The sequence below is a fragment of the Kwoniella dendrophila genome, chromosome 7, assembly GCF_036810415.1.
Source record: "Kwoniella dendrophila CBS 6074 chromosome 7, complete sequence".
In the NCBI taxonomy this organism is placed as follows: domain Eukaryota; kingdom Fungi; phylum Basidiomycota; class Tremellomycetes; order Tremellales; family Cryptococcaceae; genus Kwoniella; species Kwoniella dendrophila.
Window position 1 is genome coordinate 1,238,870 of NC_089482.1, and position 19,492 is coordinate 1,258,361.

The following is a 19,492-nucleotide window of genomic DNA, read 5'->3' on the forward strand; positions in this document are numbered from 1 at the left end:
GTTTCAGCGCGTCACCGTGCGCATGCACACCCACGTGCTTTGACGGTCGCCAGGCATTTACCCGATCAAGTAATATCTTTGAATGTGTCTGTTGCAATGCCCTCCACTTATCATGTCCACCTTTACAATAACACAATTATACCCATTTGCACCTGTAGAGTACAAGTCTTCTTTCTTCCTTCCCTTCTCGATCTCTACAATCTAGACTACATACACTTCTTAACATCACACGATGCTCAAGTGATCTCCCCATAGCTTCACTTATACCCTTGTCAACGTCAAGTTAAATCATGTCACCTACAATTACACCTAATCAACCTATCTCCCTTCCCTATTCCCATTTCTACACTTCCTCCAAGCTATCTTACGCGCCTCACCTGAAAATCAAAATTAAACCTCATTTACTCATTCCAACTCCTCCTTTCTCTCCAAAAGTTAGAAGTCGAAAGATAGAAGATTATATGGATGTAATCGTACCTGTTGGAGGTAAAATTCCATTTAACGTCAAAATAGATAAGAATGGCTTAGAAGACATTGGACTCGGATATAAGGTTGAGGAGCAGATAATTGACCTTTGGATCAAAGCTTTGAATAATGTAGGTATGATATCGCTTAACCCTCAAGATCCTCGTTGACAACCTACAGGTACAGTCATCTGCAATGTTGGGTCTTCTACCTTTAGAACCGGTTATTCAACCCGAATCAAGCAGTACCATTCTACTCAATCCCCTTACGGCTTGTCCATCCCACCATGTTCTTTCCAAGAATATCGTTCCTTCTGGTTCTGCAATAGCTTACCTCACCGCTATTGACATCAGCTATGAATGGGTCACTTATAAGCCTTTCGGTAAGAATACACGAAAGGTGTCAGCATACGATGAGGAAGACGAGGAGGGCGATGATGAACAGGATGACGGGGACTTACTGCTGATAGATGAGCAAGAAGATATTATTGAAGATCATGACAGCTATACAAGTGCCGCGGTAGTCGATGCCAAGCAGGATGTTGTTGATGATGGTAAGCTATAAAGAAGCTTTTGTTAAGAAATCGAAAGGGCGATATCGATCTAACCTTTTTGTACCTGGCGGCCACTTTAACAGATGACATACAAGATGCCTGGCTGACGATTCAAATCCAGGAGTGTCACAACAGGCTCATAAAAGATCACCTTATACGGCAAGTGATAGTTTGATGTGGCTTTATAAACACTTGACTCCATACCATAGCTCATTCTATTATTGATACAGTCGTTTCCCGTTGATTTTCGATGGCGGTCTTCTACAGGTCAGTACTGTATATTGTATATGTATCGTGTGACCGAGACTGTACGATGGTGGCAGGAAGCTAATACATACTCTGAGCAGTACTCTTCTATATGCGAAATTCCTCGAGCATTAACAAGCTCTCTAGCGCAATTGTTACACCTTTCAGCTACGTATGCAACACCTTTAGCTAAAGAACTGAAAACAGCTGTCAAGTCAATTTCTCTACATCAAGATCATCAGTTATCTTCCGCTATACATGTTATCACCAACCTGCCTACGCGTAAACAGAAGCTGACACGTACATCAGAAAGTCAAGAAAGTGGTTCTTCGCCGTCAAAACGAAGAAAAGGAGATGAGCTATCCTCAACAGCCGAGTCGGGGCTTATGGATGGTAATAGTAGAGCTCAAGCTTATATCACAGAAGTGACGAAGAAAAGGAAACAATGGGAAGATGAGGCAGGAATGAAAACGGAAAAAAAGCTGAAAAGGATTATCGGGGACGTTTTAGGACAAATCGGAAGATCTACATTTGAAGAGCGTAGACGAAGAGCTGGAAGACTTTCTTATAGTAGGCTTAACGTGAGTGACATGTTGATGTAGACTATTATTAATGACGCCAGCGCTGATCCCGTATATGGCTTGCTAGCTATCATATATCGACCAACAAGAGCTATCTGGAACTCCCCGACTTACGCCACAATCCCCTACAAATGCAAATGACGACACCGCTCAAGTCCCTCAAGCTCAGATCTCACAAGCAGATGATACCGAAGATGAATTGCTAATACACGAAGAAGACGACTATGAGCTGTATGATGAAGATGAAGAGCTATTACTGGAAGCTGCAGATATATCAGACATCCCGGCAAGGACTGCCACAACGGATTTTGAGGACGAAGATCAGTTGTCTTTGCTCCTCGAAGACCATACCATGTACGAAGATAATACTATAGAGAAGCGACTGCATTCAGCTGGGGAAATGCTGGAAGCGAACGCATATACGAAAAAAGAGAAAGAAATAGGGGAGGTCGAAATCTTCAGAGAAACGGCAATAAGAGGAGAGGAAGAGACTAGCCAGGATGAGGTGCTCATCCTAGAACAGTCAGATGTAGAAAAAACGAAGGTAGAACATTTCCAGTCAGATAAATTTGAAGCTCACCCTCACAATTCCGACCAATCTAGGCACGATACAGATGAGGAATCATTACTCATCGACGAATGGCACGACTAGAAAGCATCTTCATTCGAAGGTTGTACTGTCAAATTCAAACATCAAACATTCATATATCTCAGAGAGCTATCCAGTTGATTATGACGTTTGTTGTACTTCACTTGCTTTATCTATCCCATGATGATATCTTTGACATCCATATCTTAACTGACCCGATGTATTTGTACTGTATGTATCCACAATCCTCTTTATAGCATATCGGGAAGAGATTATATACAGAATTGCTTCCGGAGACCCCGGACGATCCCGCTCATTATTTGCTGGCTGGGAATCGATAATTATAAGGCACAGTACTCATTAATAGCTTAAAAGTCAACTTGAAACGTCACATCATAATCACCAAAGTAAAAGTTGGAAAGATTAAAAAGGACACACAGACGACAGCATAGCATAGCATTTCATTCAATACTTGTATGTCTTTCTTGCCATTTTTCAAGAAATAAATCAAATCAACAAAATACCATTATGAGTAAAATGACGATATGAAACGTATATATAAAACTAATGAATAGAAAAAAAATCATCGGCTTTCACTCCCAAATCAACGGTAAAACAACAACCAAACACGGACCGATCAGATCACCTTGGCATATGAACTCTAATCGCCACCTACGATATTTACAATCTCATACTTGCATCGCATCATCATTTTGTTGTATCATTGAAAAGAAAAATAAGTTACAATAACATTGATTAAAATCAGTACATAGGGAAAAAGAGAAGAATTACACGTGCTGTATCGAAAAGTCAATGACATATCGGTATTCTTGTAAGTTGAGCTTTGAACATGCCCTTAGCTGTTTGTAAAGTTGATTTCTGATGTTGAGATAGCATAGTATATACGATTTCGAAAAAAAATAAAGCATCTATCTATACTTAGCTAGTTAATGGTATATTCATAGAGCTATACTCGAAGATTTAGGAAAGACGAAAGTGCTAAGTGAGTAAATCATCCTTCAGTAGCCTTTCTTCCGTAGTCGTTCAGATACTATACCCTTTCCACACACCTACACACACATGTTACGCCTTTACCATGAACATATGAGACGATATATCAATCCGTAATCGGAATTTGATGTAAAGGATCATTAGTATTCGCTCCTTTGTTACAATTTTCATTCCATCCATCATCATCATCCGACAATCGTATCATCGTAAAAACCTTGACTTTAATTCTTGTCTAATCCTGTCATTGAATTATCGAGAACCTCGAAACTTAATATTAGATTACTTGGTCTTATATTGATCTCTGGGTATCATTTCCACTTACCTGAAATATCTAGGTCTCTCAAAAGGGGAAATATGGGTTTATTATCAAGATTCAAGCATTCTTCAACTTCCAACACAGCATCAGCTTCATCATCGAAACAAGCAATAACGAACGATGATATCCATAATCACAATGCTACGAACACAACGAACGTAGCTAGACCAACTACACCAAATTCACAATCATACCTTTCTCCTGATTTATACTCTCCTCCAAAGTTATCCAGACCTAGTATACCACCTCCATCACCTTCATCAAGTTCAATAACGTCAAGAATATTCTCTAAGAATAAAGACAAAGATAAAGATAAGAAAGGTAAAGGAAAACAAAAAGAAATAGATTCGATAGGTGGTATACCATATGATAATCAATCAACATCATCATCAAATATACATTCACCTTTACTTCCACCTACAATACTTTCACAGAATCGTACAGTTTCTGCACCAAATTCACCAAAAAATAGTCATACAAAAGTACCTATAGAAGGGAAAAGACAAAGAAGATCGACATTGTTATCTTTCGATCAACCTCCTCCAACATCACCTTTAGCTATCACACAATCATTATCAGCGGATAAGGATTTGGGATTGGAAGAGAGCCTATTCGATCATGATGGACATGTTAACGATCGTAATAGCAGTAATGGAAGGAGGGATAAAGTATCGAGTGGTCAATTCAAACAAGTTGGTGGTATTTTAGGTCAATTGAATTTCGAATTGGATTCACCTAAAAATTCACCTCCTGAAAAATGGCTAAGAAGGTCATCTAATCCTCCAGTATCAACGGACTCGATCGGATTACAATTGAACACCTTAGAAACCAATCAAAATGATCCATATGTATCGAATGATGCAAATGGTTTAACACCCTCGATCACAAATGAAAGTATGGTAATGATCAATAAGGATGAAATACCTCCTCAAATATCATCATTAACAGGACAGCAACAAATTATCAGCTATGATACCGTACCTGATATATCACAGACTTCCACCAATCAAGGAAGCTCAATCGATGATGGCGAACAGATAGATGAAGAGAACAAAGTGGAACTACTTGAATCAGCTGAAAAGAAAAACAAGTTTTGGAAGAGACCTAGAAGATCAAGTAAAAGCCATGTCGATACTATTGATATCGACAGGGTGAGTTCACCAGGTCGTTTGGACCTCACATATCTACATGCGGCAAGCTGGTTCAATGGCTAATCGTGAAATGAAATACTCATAGTCCACCTCCCCCACACCACACGGTAACTCTCGCAATGACACATCCCTAGACCTAACTACAAGTCGACCTTCAGTCGACATCAATCACCTTGACACGGCACAAGGACCACGCCCTCAACAGTTACGTCGACCCTCTTCCTCGTTCTTTCATAATCCTTTCGCTCGATCGGTATCGCGTCAATCTCTTGCTGGGATGGATATCGATAACCCAACCACGAAACCGGATGATGGATCTTTCCAATTAAGAGGTTTTAGACATGTTACAGGTATGATGGAAGTTGAAGGTGCGGGTGAATTAGAACATTATCTATCACATGTTAAAAAAGATACAAGATCTTCCATGGATTTGTTGAATTCACCTAACGCGAATAACGAGATTGGTTCTACTGTACCTTTACCTTCACCTCCAATGCATACTTCACCACATCCTTCAACTACACCAAGACAGTTATCTCCACCACCTCCAATTCCACTATCTAGACCTGCGAGCATAGCTAATTCTTTAGCATCAGCAACAGGAGACGATTTCATTACCGTCAACAAAGTTAGTGTAGCTGCTTTCAGAAAAGGCATAAGGAGACCAAGTGAAAATTTGACAGCCACAATGAGTGATATAGGCCATGGTACTCCAGCGACCGCTATTGTAACAGCTAGGACTTTATCAGGTCAACATTCACCATTACATAATTCAGCTTCGACCTCAGATGACGAAGAAGATGATATTCCTCTAGGAATGATGAAGGGGAAAGATATGATAAGACAGAAGAGTTCACAATCGTTGTCAAGTATGGGACACCTCGGTAATAATGATACTTCAGCATCGTCAATGACGAAAAACTCAAGTCTAAATACAAACACAAATACAAATAGCAGTAAAAGACCATCGACAATGTTTGATACCATTGAAAGAAAATCTTCACCACTTCCTTTCTCTAAGGATCTCAGCAATGCTACTTCTGGTCAGGTAATCCAACACCTCAACCCTCAAATTGATCGAAAATCCACACCTAGTCCAAGTCCGTTAAATCAGAGCTACAGTACTTCAGCTTCCGCTACACCTAATTCTACGCGCACGAGCAGTCCAGGTTCAGAAATTATCAGGAAATCAAGCCCGAATCCTGGACTAAACTTTACAGTACATAGAAACAAACAGAATAAGATGGGTCATCAAAGGAACGGTTCAGGTAGTAGTAGTGGATTTATAGTTAAAACTCCTAGACTAACTAGAGATGGTCAAATAGCTAAAAGTTTAGCTGATCAGCAACTTGATTCACCAATCACTCCTACTGCTCCTGTTGCTGTCACAGCAACGCCAACCAACAACCAGTCAGTTCAAGAACAATCAACATTAGCCAATAATACTTTGGTCAGCTCACCTACTGAAATGTCACCGATGGATGGTTATTTCTCGCATCTTGCTCCGTTGATACATGACAAACCTGAACTTTCAGAGCAAAAGATATCGAACTCGCCTGGTCCTGCTAGTGTCGTTCCCGCACCTGGACCACCAATCGTACCTCTTGCATTACCGCAACCAGGTGACAAAACCCCTGCATCACTGAACCTTCCTCTTCCTCCTGATCAAATGCCTGATACACCACCAAAACCTCCTTCAGCATTACCAAATCACGATACCAATGACAATCTTTCACCTGGTGCAAAGAAGAGATTATCTTTGTTGGAAGAACCAATGAAAATGATATCCGGACTATGGAGTGCTCCCCCTGCAGATGACAGTTTTGATCCTGCACTGGTCATACATTCAATGGATGCGTTCGGTGGAGAAGAAGAAGAGGAGAAGAAAAATGCTGTAACTTCTGGAACCAAAGAATCGGACAATCGAGTAGGAAGTTCAAGTAGATCTAGAACATCGACACCTGATATAGAAGAGAAAGTTAGATCACCTTTATCAGAGAGATTAGCAGGTATAGCAAATTCCGCTATTAGTAAACCTTCGAATAATCTATCAAAACCTTCGTTGGCACAAATAAAGATCATGGATGATCCGCAAGATGATGGATATACAACTGAAAGAGTTAAATCACCAATGTCAGATTCAACACTTTCACCTAATACCGCCATAACTGCTATACCTCCTACATCTTCAGTATTGACCACCGATAAACGCCCTGTAGCCAAAGAGAGGATTATTTCGAGTTTTGCTAGAGCTAGAAAACCTTCTAATAAAATAGAAGATTCAGATGAAAGTTCTTCTAGTGAAGAAGAAAGTCAAAGTGAAAGCCTTCATCATGCTTCGAAACCTAAGGTGAAACCATCTAATCAAAGTAGTCATCGAAAAGGGAAAGTAGGAATGAGTAGTCCAACAAATAGTGAGAGAAAAGTACCTCATGGACCGAGAAAACCATCCACGAATCGCAAACGGGTTTCATCAATGTTCAATCCATCTACTACCAACAACAGTACTTCTCAACCTTACACCACCACTCCAATCAAAGGTGGGCCAGAACATAATAAAGAGAACGAAGATGACGACGATGAAAAACCATTAGGTGTACTACGTAATAAAGCTTCTAAAACATCCCTCTCAAATGTGAGAAAAATCGGTAAATCACCTAGTGTGTCAAATCTTGCTTTACCAAGATCGGAAAGTTCTTCAGGGGTTTCAACTTCAAATCGCCCAACAGCTATAACAAATACCAACGGAAATAGACCTAAAACTCCCATTGAGCTAGGACCAATCGTACAGCCTTTAAAAGATCGTTCGACTGATCATACTACTTCTCCAGTCGAATCAACATTCAGCCATAACCCTAAGCCTATATCTGAACCACAATCTAGAGCTCAATCTAGAAACCAATCATATAATTCAACCTCCTCTCCACCTAAGGCAATGTCAAATAATAACAATACCGATGGTAAATCCAGATCTAATCAATCCCAACCACACATCAAACGATCGCCTGGACAAACTTTGATCAAATTGCCTTCAGACCTGACTTCAAACACAAATATAAGCGAAAATAGAAAAACTGCAAGTCCAGATAGCTCAAGATCTGCTACTACTGGTGGTAGTGTAAATTATCAACCTATGACACCTAAAGATTCTTATGAGTCTAAGAGATTACAAAGGGATCCGATGGGTAACGATAATCTTCAAGGGCCAAAACGAACCCTCACCAACCGAAAATCAGCTGATGATCTTAGACAAAAAAGTTATTCTTCTATGGGTCAAAATCAAGCACAGATGCCTAATTATCAAGATCAAATTCAAAATCAATGGAACGCCAATATGAATTTGGGCATGGGGATGGGTATGGGTATGGGTTTCGATCAGAACCAGATGATTAATTACAATATGGCTATGATGTCCCAAATGGGTATGAATGGTATGAATTCAGAAGCTATGCGGTGAGTTTTCTGACGATTTATAAAAGACGATCTGGTATCAGGACGTAGATTTGGTGCTGATGTTAATGCTCTGTGTGTAGTAATATGATGAAACAACAATGGCAAATGCAATTTATGGCAGCAGCTTATCGAGCGTCAGAAGAAGAATGGGAAAGGGCATCACATGTTTCTGGACACACTAATCAGACTGTACCTACATCATTTGGTCAATCGTCTTCAAATTCCCTTTATGGTAATAATCAACCATATCAACATCAACAAGAACAACAACAAATGTCTTCACCTATGGCTTGGAATGGTATGACGAGTCAACAATATCCTACAAACATGATGATGAATAATAATCCTTATGGCTATGGATATTCACCTCAGGGATATGCACAAAATTATGCTTATTCGATGCAACCTCAACAAGCGAGTTCTTCACATGGTGGTGGAATGTATTCATATGGAACATCAAATGGATTGGGTGCACAATCAGTATTTGGTGGTGAATTTGGTCCACCACCTACAACACCATCACAGCATAGATTTATTGGTAATCCCCTAATTCAACAAATCCCTTCTTCTTCAACATCAAACAATCAGAATTACAATGATAAAAGAGGTAGAACATATTCGTCTTCACAATCACAATCGGTCTATATCCCATCAAATCTAAGTTCAGTGACAAACCAGAATAGTCCATCAACTCCACCAAGTAGTTGGACTAAACGAAATGGATCTGGACCAAGTTCAGGTGATTATTCAGAAATTTCCCAAAATCAAGGTTCAAATCAAGCTCAAAGTAGAAGAGCAAAAACTCAAAGCCAATTCATGATGAATTGATCATGGAATCACTAGAAGATTGATATCCACAACTAACAACAATATAAGGACATTCATTCATAGTTTCCAAAATCTACTCTTGTTTGCATACGTCATTTTTTCCTATCATCCTTCACATATTTGTAAATGTATCATTTCAACCTACTTAGCATATACTGTATATATGTTCATCTCATTCATTCCCATCTGCGCCAAATCAACAATAATATCATTGACCCAATTATAGCAGAGCTTGTCATCGTTAAACTCTCTTCATAATTCATCATGCAATATGTTATTCATTTTATTTTTATGACTGTTTATACCAATATCATACCATTCATAAACGAATTTATCTATTTATGTGTGTTCTGTTTCATACTGAAGGTGTAGTAATGAAATGATTCTGTCTTTCTAGATTTTGATGCGGTTCAATATTCCTTATTTCTAATCTTTGTTTAGCCATCGATTGACCTAAATCATCGGCCTCTCTAGCAGCTTTACTCAATCTTCTGATCTTTGAGCCATACTTATAAAATATGCTACAAGGCACATCACGATAACAGAGGTCAGTCCGTCTTGAACTTGTGAGCACAGAGTTGGTAGGTAAGATAAACTTACAAAGGAGCAGGTATAAACAATACAGCCAAACAAGCGAATAAAGTTCCAGCCCATCTTATACCTAATTTATTATATATATCTACGGTGAAAAGTGGTAAAATCACAGCGAAAATTGATCTCATTACTGATGATCCAGCAAGAACAGATGCTGCACATATCACATATGCATCTACCAAGTAATTCTAGAAGACGACGATAAAGGAAAACAATGAGATTTAGCCATTCTTACCTGATTTCACAAGATCGAATAGAAGAACAAGATATGTTACAGATAACAGGACAAAAAAAAGAAAAGATTCTGCTTATACTCACCATAACACCCAAAAAAACAAGTACAATACCATTACCTATAAAAACAGTTCCTATTATAGGTACGATCCAATGAATTCTAATTGGAATACCTGTCCATGCAAACCAGGATAAACCGATACTACAGTAGATCAAATCATGGATAGGGTTAATCATTGAGGTATAAATCATCAATCGATCTTCGCCATTTTGTAAGAATACGAAATGGTGGAATTTCTTCACTTACGGGAATGAAATAGAACCAATTAAAACAGTAGGCAATCTAGCTTCAGGAGGTAAATATTCACCTTTTTCATGAATTAATCGTGTATATTTTGGATTTTCATATAATATAATATAAGTCAATCCAATAAAAGATCCAATTGTTATACCTAAAAAAGCTAATCCTGAAATACCAGGTGACCATTTCCTTTCATTCGTAAATATTAATGGAAATGAAGTAAATTGCATCTGTTTGGCAGGGTGTAAGTTAAGATACTCTTACTGTAAGCTATGGTTCTTGAAGAAAAACAACAAAATAATTTGACTTACATATAGAATAGCATAAATGACGGACAAACTTGATGTAGCACAAGTTCAAACCGAACAAAGATCAGCAAATACTTTTTTTCGATTTGGACGTACATTCGAAAATCTAATCTTTCGACAAAATTTTATTAAATCTACTTACTATAAAGACATCAAAAGAACAATCGGTTCTTTGAACATTAAGATCCAAGGAACTTTTAATTGATTTTCAAACAATTTCAATTTGTTCAATGGTTTTTTAACATCTTGTTCACATCTATATATCTTTCCAGTATATTTACTCAATCTATCTGCCCTCTTCCTCAATAAATATGGACTATATGTTTCAGGTAAAAATGTTGAGTTCATTATAGTTAATAAGCAAGATAAAATTGCTATTAGAGCTGCTACCCATTTCCAACCTGCTGCTTGTGATAAAAATCCACCTGCCTGTAAACATTAATCATTATACACAGACGATTTCCAAGTAGAGTGTGGTCCAAAAAAAGGGGGAAAAAAAAACAAAGAAAAAACAAAGGAACCTGTCAGCTTGATACGAAAAGGAGATTTACTACGCAAAAGTCAAAAACTAACAACAGGACCAATTGCGGGACCTTGAAAAGGTGCAGCAGCGAAAATACCCATTGCTAAACCTCTTTGATGAGCTGGAAACATATCTGCGATTGTGCCACTATAAACGTGTTTTGCCATATTTGTTCGAATCAGCTAATGCTGAAATAGGAAATGAACTTCGCTGATACGACATGATACCAGTCGGAAGGAATGCAACCGAGCAAAGGATTGACAAAAAGATAAGCTCACCCAGAATTTACAGTAGCACTACTACCAAATATACCAGCTAATGTTCTAAATATGATTAATGTAGTTATATTCTTTGATCCACAACATGCTGCGTTGAAAATTGTGAATGGTATATAAGTCAAAATAAACATGTTTCTTCTTCCGAAAACTTCTGATCCAGGTGCCCAGATCAAAGGACCAATTACGAAACCAATCAAATAACCAGATGTGACTACAGTATGTCACAAGAATTGATCAGTTTGATCAATCAATCGATCAATCAAGAAAGAAAGAAAGATGGAATACATCAAAATACTTACCCATGATGTAAGTATAATTATTATAACCTGGAAAATCTGATTTTATATCCCAAACAGCCGCAGAAAGCATTGAAGAAGATATAGTTACACCCAAAGTACCTATAGCAGCAATTATAGTTGTTATCCATTTATATTTAAATTTAAATGTCATTGGATTTTCATAATCAATAAAACCTTTTACTTCATCTGAAGGTAACCATTTTATTATATATGGTGATTCTTCTGTACCTTGTCCATCATATTTATAATTTATAATTTCTTTCCATGGCGTTACGTTTATCATCCATGGTTTATGTTTCAATGTATGATCTTCATATTCTTCATCTCCTTTACCGACTATATTTTGTTGATTCATTTTAATTGAATTGATCTTTGATGATATTGATAGCTTCCCAGCAGTAACATCTGATGTTATAAGATACACAGTGTCTGTCTACTACCTTCTTCTTCCAGGATTCAAACTGTTCGTTTACAAGATTTTGAGTAATTAGAATAAATAGATGCACGAAAACATTGAGGATGATGACTAACATCAGCATCTCTGCCAGCTATATATATAAGCATTATACATACCAACCTTATGTTGGAATTACCATTCGCAGACTTTTTCAACCACAAGTACATCTGTCAGTTGTTTAGAAAATCTAGCTATCAATATGTCAGTGTCTTATTTGGGGAAGACTTGGGATTGTTTATCATGCTTGTTTTGTTTGTTTTCGGGATGATTGCTCCGAATCGGCGCCCGTCTGTTGATCTTCATTCCGTATTTTCTTGGTGAGAAGAATAAACCTTATCTCGAATTGAATCTTGTAGGTTATCGTGATAAACATCGCGCTCAACCCACTGACTCCTGATCTGGCCAGAAGGGATTAAAAATGTCTGATCTGTTTCGAGTAATCCTCATAAAAAAATTGATAAAATTCCCTGATTCGGGACCATTCGAAAAGTGTTATTGTAAGATAATGGAGACCTAATCTACTGGTATACAGCACTCGTATAATCTTATAAATAGTTAATCACGTTCTTGTTACCCCGATGATGTTGTCAAATGGTAAGTAGTTCTATCCATTTCGAAATGTCCTCTCGGTACGCGACGTGGAGGTAAATAGGTCAGAAGAACCATTCTCGGATTGGCGAGGCGAAAACATGGTTCTACTCACAACTTGATACAGAACAATTAACAGATTAACAGATTAAGCGTAGATTAAATACCTCGGAAAAGTGGAGGATGTTTAGATGAAACCTGCCAGGAAGGGCAATTTGGCATTCCGATAAGAGGGTGGTCAAAATCCACGCTTCAAAATCTTCATCATGGGTGAAAATAACCTCCACAACTTCAATAAATGTTTTCATCAATTGCATAGATTTCATACGGAATCCATAATTATGCCTATACCTCCACCAGAAGACAAGGTGTATAAGTACCAACTATGCAGATGTGAATACGGAATGAAGTTTGCCCTATAAAGACGGAGCGTAAGATCCACCGTTCGAACTAACTCAATACCACTCACTCACCATTCAGTCAAGTAACCGAATCATCAGACAAACCAAAATGCCATCCATCAAGCCTGGATCGACTGTTCTAGTAACGGGTGCATCAGGTTATATAGCTTCTCATACCACTGACATCCTTCTGAGCAAAGGTTATAACGTTAGAGGTACAGTCAGAAGCGACAGTAAAGGTAAATATCTAGCAAATTTGTTCAAAGGCAAACAAGGGAAATTCGATTTTGTGATAGTTGAAGATATCTCTAAGGTGAGTCAGGCGGTCGTCATTAACCGGGATGTCATAACCCTTATATGTAACAGCTCTGATATTCTCATTTGATCTGCTTTAGCAAGGTGCATTTGATAATGCTGTAAAGAATGTTGACGGTGTAGCTCATATGGCAAGGTGCGTATTGGATCGTATCGTCAAGCCAAGTTTCTCTCGGAAATTGGCGACACACTGATCTTATCCAAAAGACGTTCCATCATCAATCGAGAGTTACTGATTTCAATACAAGCTTCATTTAGTCCGTACTACTTCCATGCTGAAACACCCGAAGAACTTTCCGTACCTGCGATCCACGGTACTGTAGGTATTCTAGAAAGCTTGAAGAGAACCAAGTGAGGCTTTCTCATCTGGGATCGTTTTGACCACCGTCATCGACAGGATAAGCTACTAACTGTTTTTTCCGTTGTGGCTGTAGTCCCAATGTGCAGAGAGTCGTTGTAACTAGGTGAGCTGCGCTTCCACCTTCTGACTTCAGACGGCTTGAGCAGCTGATTAACGATCCCGCAATTACAGTTCCAGTGCCTCCATAATCGATGGAACGATTAAAGCCCCCCATACGTGAGTATCTCTGCCATGTACCGCTGAGGCAATAGGCTGAATGTCAAATTTCTATCGTTTTCACAGCTTCACCGAAGAAAGTTGGAACGAGATCTCAGCTAAAAGATGCGAAGAGTTGGGTGCTAAAGCTTCTGGACAGGACAAATATCGAGGTACGTAACTTATCTTGTCTTCTGTGTTGAATATTGTCATAGGACGTCTACCCAACTTTCATACCATATGCTGATTTATTGTTGTCATGTTTTATGCTTTACGATGTATATAGCAAGTAAGGTACTTGCGGAAAGAGCATTTTGGAAATTCTTTGAGGAGAACAAACCATCATTTGATGGTGTTTCGATTAATCCTACTTTGGTACTTGGCCCGATTATTCATCAATGCGATAAACCAGAATCATTGAATACATCAGTAGGTAAGTGCAGTACTGTAATATCGACCAGCCCATCTTTCCCTCTGCTGTCAATATCAAGAAGAAACCTTTTTTGTTCACTTACTCACAATTTTTGACATTTCTGCCCGATCTCATTGTAGCCGGTTACTATGCTTGGCTTACTGGTCGGAAATCTCAAGATGATTTACCAGCTCAAAACGGTAACTACGTTGACGTGAGAGATAGTGAGTGAATGTTTTCTTATCCAAATTGAATTGCAAGTGATTGTATTAATGACTCCATTTTATCGAATTCTCTAGCTGCTCTTGCACACGTATTGGCACTTACGACACCTGGGTCAGGCGGACAGAGATTCATAACAAGTAACGGACCATTCAGTGCTAATGATTATGTATTGGTAAGTTTCTTATATGATCTCGATCAAGCAGGCTAGCTCAGGTATAACTTGAGTTATACGATAAGTGTTGATGGAATGCTAATTTGTTTACCCCTGATGATTTTTATTCTTCTTTTTTAGCAAATTGAAAAAGATTTCCCAGATTTATACAAAGCGAACAACGTACCACGAGGTAATAACGATAAAGATTATAAGTCAAATCTGATCAATCAAGCTATCAAATTTGATGGATCGAACTCAATTAGAGAACTCGGTTTGCAATATAGACCCATAGAAGAAACCTTAAATGAAATGGGTAAATCCTTAAGAGAGAGATTCAACTTTTAATGAGAGCTTTATAGAGAGAAATATGCATTTATAAACAGCGGAAAATGAGCAGAACAAAAGCTACATGAGAAATAGAATATTATAATGGAAAATTTGGACAAAGCAAATGATAGCTGTCTTGAAGAGCATGATACATTAGTCAATATATATCAAGAAAGGAGAAAAAAATCACATCTATTTTAGCCCGATAATTGTACTAACACCTATCAGTGATGCAATGACTGGACCTCCAACACCTCTCAGCCCATTCCTCCCTGCTGCCCTCCGTCCTAATCGTCTTCCTTCCTACCCTTGTCATAAATCCCCTGTTTCCTTTCACTTCACCCGTTTCCCTTGCGCATCTCCATTCGCCCATTACGAAATCGCCCGTAAAGGTCTCTATAATCCCAAAGCTCGCATGATTGCATATCCAACAGTAACAATGACGAATGTAGCCAAGATTGAAGCTGGGATACCATTTTTCAAGAAATCAGAAGCGCCAATAAATCTTTGACCTAATTTATTTTCTTGTGTAATACTGCAGGGGTTGATTGAATTTATCAGTATATGTCAACGTATCAAGTCATATGCAACTTCAGATTACTTACGCAGTCATATTGGGGAAACCAGATACAGGTAAACCCATACCAGCTGAACAGATTAATGCGGTTGCCTACGACGTAAAATATGTAAGCTTTCATCCTTGGCACGTGCCACAGATGACTTACCATGATTAACAATCTAGGATGAGGTTCATCCAAAGAATCACCGATTCTAGTGGCGATAGGAACAAGAAGTACAGCTGCGATAGTGTGTGATATGCTATGAACAATCGAAACATATTTAGCTGCTAATCTGGAGATGGGATGATGGGATATTGTAGATGCGGACAGGGTAACGAACTTACAAGGTAGCGATTACCAAAGCCAATAATGAGAAAGCGATCAAGATTGAATATAAACTTAAACCTTGAACCAATCTTTCTAACACCTCATCAAGAACGTCTAATAATCCAGAAGATAAAGTTGCTTTTCCTAAAGCAACACCACCCATAGCTAAGAAAACAATTGACCAATGGAAAGAATGGAAATCTTCCTAAAGAGCGGGCCAGATATCATGTCAGCATAATATCTTTACGTAGAAACGGACAAACTTACTTTTGATAAAATACCTGTACCGAAGAAAGCTAATAAAGGTATGATTGCAATAATACCCATATCACCTACAACACCTTCCATTGATTTTTCGGCGCACCATAAAGCGATTGTTATGCCACTAACAATCAAAACATACCAATGGGTTGTTGTCAAAGTATCTGTATTCTTTCTCATTTTTGGAATACTAAGATCATTTTCCCATTTATAATTCACGTGTAAGAATGCCCAAATGGTGACGACTGACAATGATGCTACTGGTAAAGAGATTGCGAACCATTGTGGCCATGATAATGGTGGATCCATAGAACCTAACGAAATGAGATTTTGAGGAGATGAGATGGGGGAAGCTTGTCCACCTATATTCGAAGCTAAAGCGATGGCGATCTACGGGATGATCAGATTAATACGATATCATGACCACACTGGCACCAGAATAGAAGGCAGACTTACAATCAAACACTTCGAGAACATTGACTTAGGGTGTAACTCGTCCGTGATGGGCTATATAGTGATAATTAGCTATCTGCTTCACATGTGACCATTGACTTGAGGAACTCACCTTGATTAAGGCGTAACAAAGTGTAGGTGCAGCGACATTACTAATCCACATACTTGCGAATGTAGCGACAAACATCAATACTAGCAAGACTACACTAGGCTTGGTACCAGCGGCATTGAGGATTCGCGAAGCAGTCATAACATCTAATCTGGTTTTAGATAGTACGGCAGCGATTGTAAAACCACCAATAAGCAGCATAATTGTTGGATTGAACATTTGAGAAAATATGAACCTATGGATAAGAGATAAGTACAATAAGTACATAGTCGTAGCATATTAAGGGATTGATAGCGCTGATGGAAGGTTGACTCACTTTGTGCCGTCTGCAGCTGATAAACGAGTTTCTCCGTCTGCTGATCTCAGTACACGCAGTAAAACAACAAGTAGAGGAACAGCAAGTGAAGTTACGAAGAGTGGGATTGCCTATAAAGGTCGGAGTGGATTTTAGCTTACATGTATAAAGATAAAATATGTCGAAGCGAGATGATTGATTGAATGAGCTGGGACTCACCTCAGTTGCCCATAGAATTGTACAGAAAATCAACATAGCTAAACAATTAGATTCTTCTATACCATCCATTGGAGAAATTTGAACTATTGCTATTAATATTGCTAAAGCAATTGATAGAATCAAGACTCTTGAGGTTAACCAAGTTGGTCTTCTGAATTTACCTAAAGGAGTTTTAAATTGATTTTTTGAGTTTTCACCAAATGATGAAGGTAAATCTTTATCATCTTGTTCAATTGATCTGAAAATACCTGAAGGTTTATTATTATGTCCAGAAACCATTTGTGACCAAACAGTTTCTCTATCAACAACAATTTTTTCTCTTAATTGTGATCTTAATTGTTCCTTTGCTAATTCTTCATCACCAGAAGTAGTGACTCTTCTATATAAAAACAATATTTTACCTAATAATAAATCTAATTCTTCCTTTGATTCTCCTATCCAAGGTGATGAACTCAATACTTCATTTGTTATGTATGATTTCTTCAACTTGTTATTTGTATTTTTATCGAATTTTTTAAGGATTTTTTCAAATGCAGTCAAATTCAAATCAACATATTGTTTTAAAGCATATGCTTCTAACCATACTTTACTGATTCTTTTCTTGAATCCGATTCTTAAGACTGTTCCATAGTCATTATTTGATGTCCAAATATAAATTGGTTTTCTTGAATTATAATTAGATGCGCTAAATCCACCTTCAATACCACTTCCTGCTTCTTCATCCTCATTATCATTTTGATCGGGATGTTTGGCAATTGCCCATTCTGGAATATCAGAAGGTTCCATTTGGACTAAACCTAGAGAATGATATCTTCTTCTTGGCCAAGTGAATTCAGCTTCATGTGAAGAAACTGATGAAAATGATGTTCTTCTATCATGATCTTTATTCGCATTTGCCAAACTATTTGTTGACATACCTAAATCGTCCATTGAAGATTCTAAATCTGATGAATGTCTGGTTTTCTTTTTATTGTTATTATTGATTGCTGCTTCATCAAAATAACTACTTGTTACTGAATCATTCATTCCTGATCTGTTATTGTTAGAAGAAGGACCACGATTTAAACTTCTTTCTCTTGGTCTCAATTGAGCTTCAAGTAAATCAGCTTCATCAGGATTATTCATTATACTTCTTCTTCTTCCACCACCAACATTACTAAATCTTTTAAATCCTCCACCTAATCTACCGACTAACGAAGGTCTATGTCTAATTTGTGGTGGTTTTGTTGTTGTAGGTGATGTTATTGTTGGACTTAATAGATTATCTGTTTCATTTACATTTTCAATTAAATCTCTTTCTCTTTCAGTTACATCACCATCTTCATCTCCATCTTCATTTTCATCAACTTCTTTAATTGTATCATCTTGATCTTGATTACCTTGACCTAAATCTCTTTCTTCTAAACCAGTGATTTCTTCTTGTAATAATTCAAATGATCTAAATAATTCTTCTAATTTTGAATGATAAAATTCTGAAACTTTATTTTTTTCTTTATCTAATGCTTTTTTAAAATCTTCTGGACTAGCATATTTATCCTTTTTTCGATTTCGATGTAAAGGTAATATTGATGACGTTTCACTATCTTGCGCAGTTGAATGATATGTTGGATCAAGTGGATTAGATGGGAATAATTTCTTCAATGCATCATAACTGAAAAGATAACAGGTCAGATAGTTATGTTAGCGAATAAGAAAACGTCAAAATCGATAAAAAATCTCCCACTCACTCTACATAGTAATCCCACCATTCTATATTACTATTTAGTTCTAGGAGAGTACTGATTTCAAAGATGAATATCAGTATGAAAATTTTAATATAGTCCTGATGAATTCGATAGACCTACCCAAACTTCATCTTATCTCCTTTTTTTGGTGGTCTTTTTGCTCTTCTCCAATTCCAATAATACTTCTTCTCCTTATCGTTATCTATATCACTTTCTGCAAAATTTTGATCCGCGTTAAGCGGTAGTAGACCTATTGATTCTCCTTCTAAGAGACTTTCTTGATCTAATCTGATTTGATGTCTTGCGAAGTTGTTGCGCGTATATTTATTGAGGATATCGTAAGTCGAAGAAGATAAGAGAGATGAAGGAAATGAAAATT

The 19,492-nt window shown here is 37.8% G+C and overlaps 5 protein-coding genes across 5 annotated transcripts; 3 read left to right on the forward strand and 2 right to left on the reverse strand.

Moving 5' to 3' along the window:
- Positions 1–290: 290 nt before the first annotated feature.
- On the forward strand, positions 291–2,497 carry L201_005667 (uncharacterized protein; the record flags this gene model as incomplete). The annotated part of the gene is made up of 6 exons (XM_066221396.1): positions 291–596; positions 646–1,018; positions 1,102–1,177; positions 1,249–1,285; positions 1,366–1,845; positions 1,913–2,497. The coding sequence occupies 6 exons, from the start codon at positions 291–293 to the stop codon at positions 2,495–2,497; spliced, it is 1,857 nt and encodes a 618-aa protein (XP_066077493.1).
- A 1,302-nt stretch (positions 2,498–3,799) lies between these two features.
- On the forward strand, positions 3,800–9,193 carry L201_005668 (uncharacterized protein; the record flags this gene model as incomplete). Its single annotated transcript, XM_066221397.1, has 3 exons — positions 3,800–4,912; positions 4,998–8,365; positions 8,446–9,193. 3 exons carry the CDS (start codon positions 3,800–3,802, stop codon positions 9,191–9,193), a joined length of 5,229 nt encoding a protein of 1,742 aa, XP_066077494.1.
- A 355-nt stretch (positions 9,194–9,548) lies between these two features.
- Positions 9,549–12,085, reverse strand: L201_005669 (uncharacterized protein; the record flags this gene model as incomplete). Its single annotated transcript, XM_066221398.1, has 9 exons — positions 9,549–9,714; positions 9,794–9,975; positions 10,106–10,223; positions 10,329–10,552; positions 10,634–10,661; positions 10,773–11,059; positions 11,204–11,300; positions 11,432–11,642; positions 11,731–12,085. 9 exons carry the CDS (start codon positions 12,083–12,085, stop codon positions 9,549–9,551), a joined length of 1,668 nt encoding a protein of 555 aa, XP_066077495.1.
- Positions 12,086–13,285: 1,200 nt separating this feature from the next.
- L201_005670 (uncharacterized protein) lies at positions 13,286–15,183 on the forward strand (the record flags this gene model as incomplete). The annotated part of the gene is made up of 10 exons (XM_066221399.1): positions 13,286–13,489; positions 13,572–13,627; positions 13,750–13,842; positions 13,926–13,955; positions 14,024–14,068; positions 14,135–14,220; positions 14,334–14,480; positions 14,600–14,683; positions 14,759–14,856; positions 14,977–15,183. 10 exons carry the CDS (start codon positions 13,286–13,288, stop codon positions 15,181–15,183), a joined length of 1,050 nt encoding a protein of 349 aa, XP_066077496.1.
- A 378-nt stretch (positions 15,184–15,561) lies between these two features.
- On the reverse strand, positions 15,562–19,244 carry L201_005671 (uncharacterized protein; the record flags this gene model as incomplete). The annotated part of the gene is made up of 11 exons (XM_066221400.1): positions 15,562–15,700; positions 15,771–15,835; positions 15,891–15,984; positions 16,070–16,257; positions 16,320–16,703; positions 16,770–16,820; positions 16,879–17,110; positions 17,192–17,301; positions 17,390–19,040; positions 19,117–19,167; positions 19,234–19,244. The coding sequence occupies 11 exons, from the start codon at positions 19,242–19,244 to the stop codon at positions 15,562–15,564; spliced, it is 2,976 nt and encodes a 991-aa protein (XP_066077497.1).
- Positions 19,245–19,492: the final 248 nt, after the last annotated feature.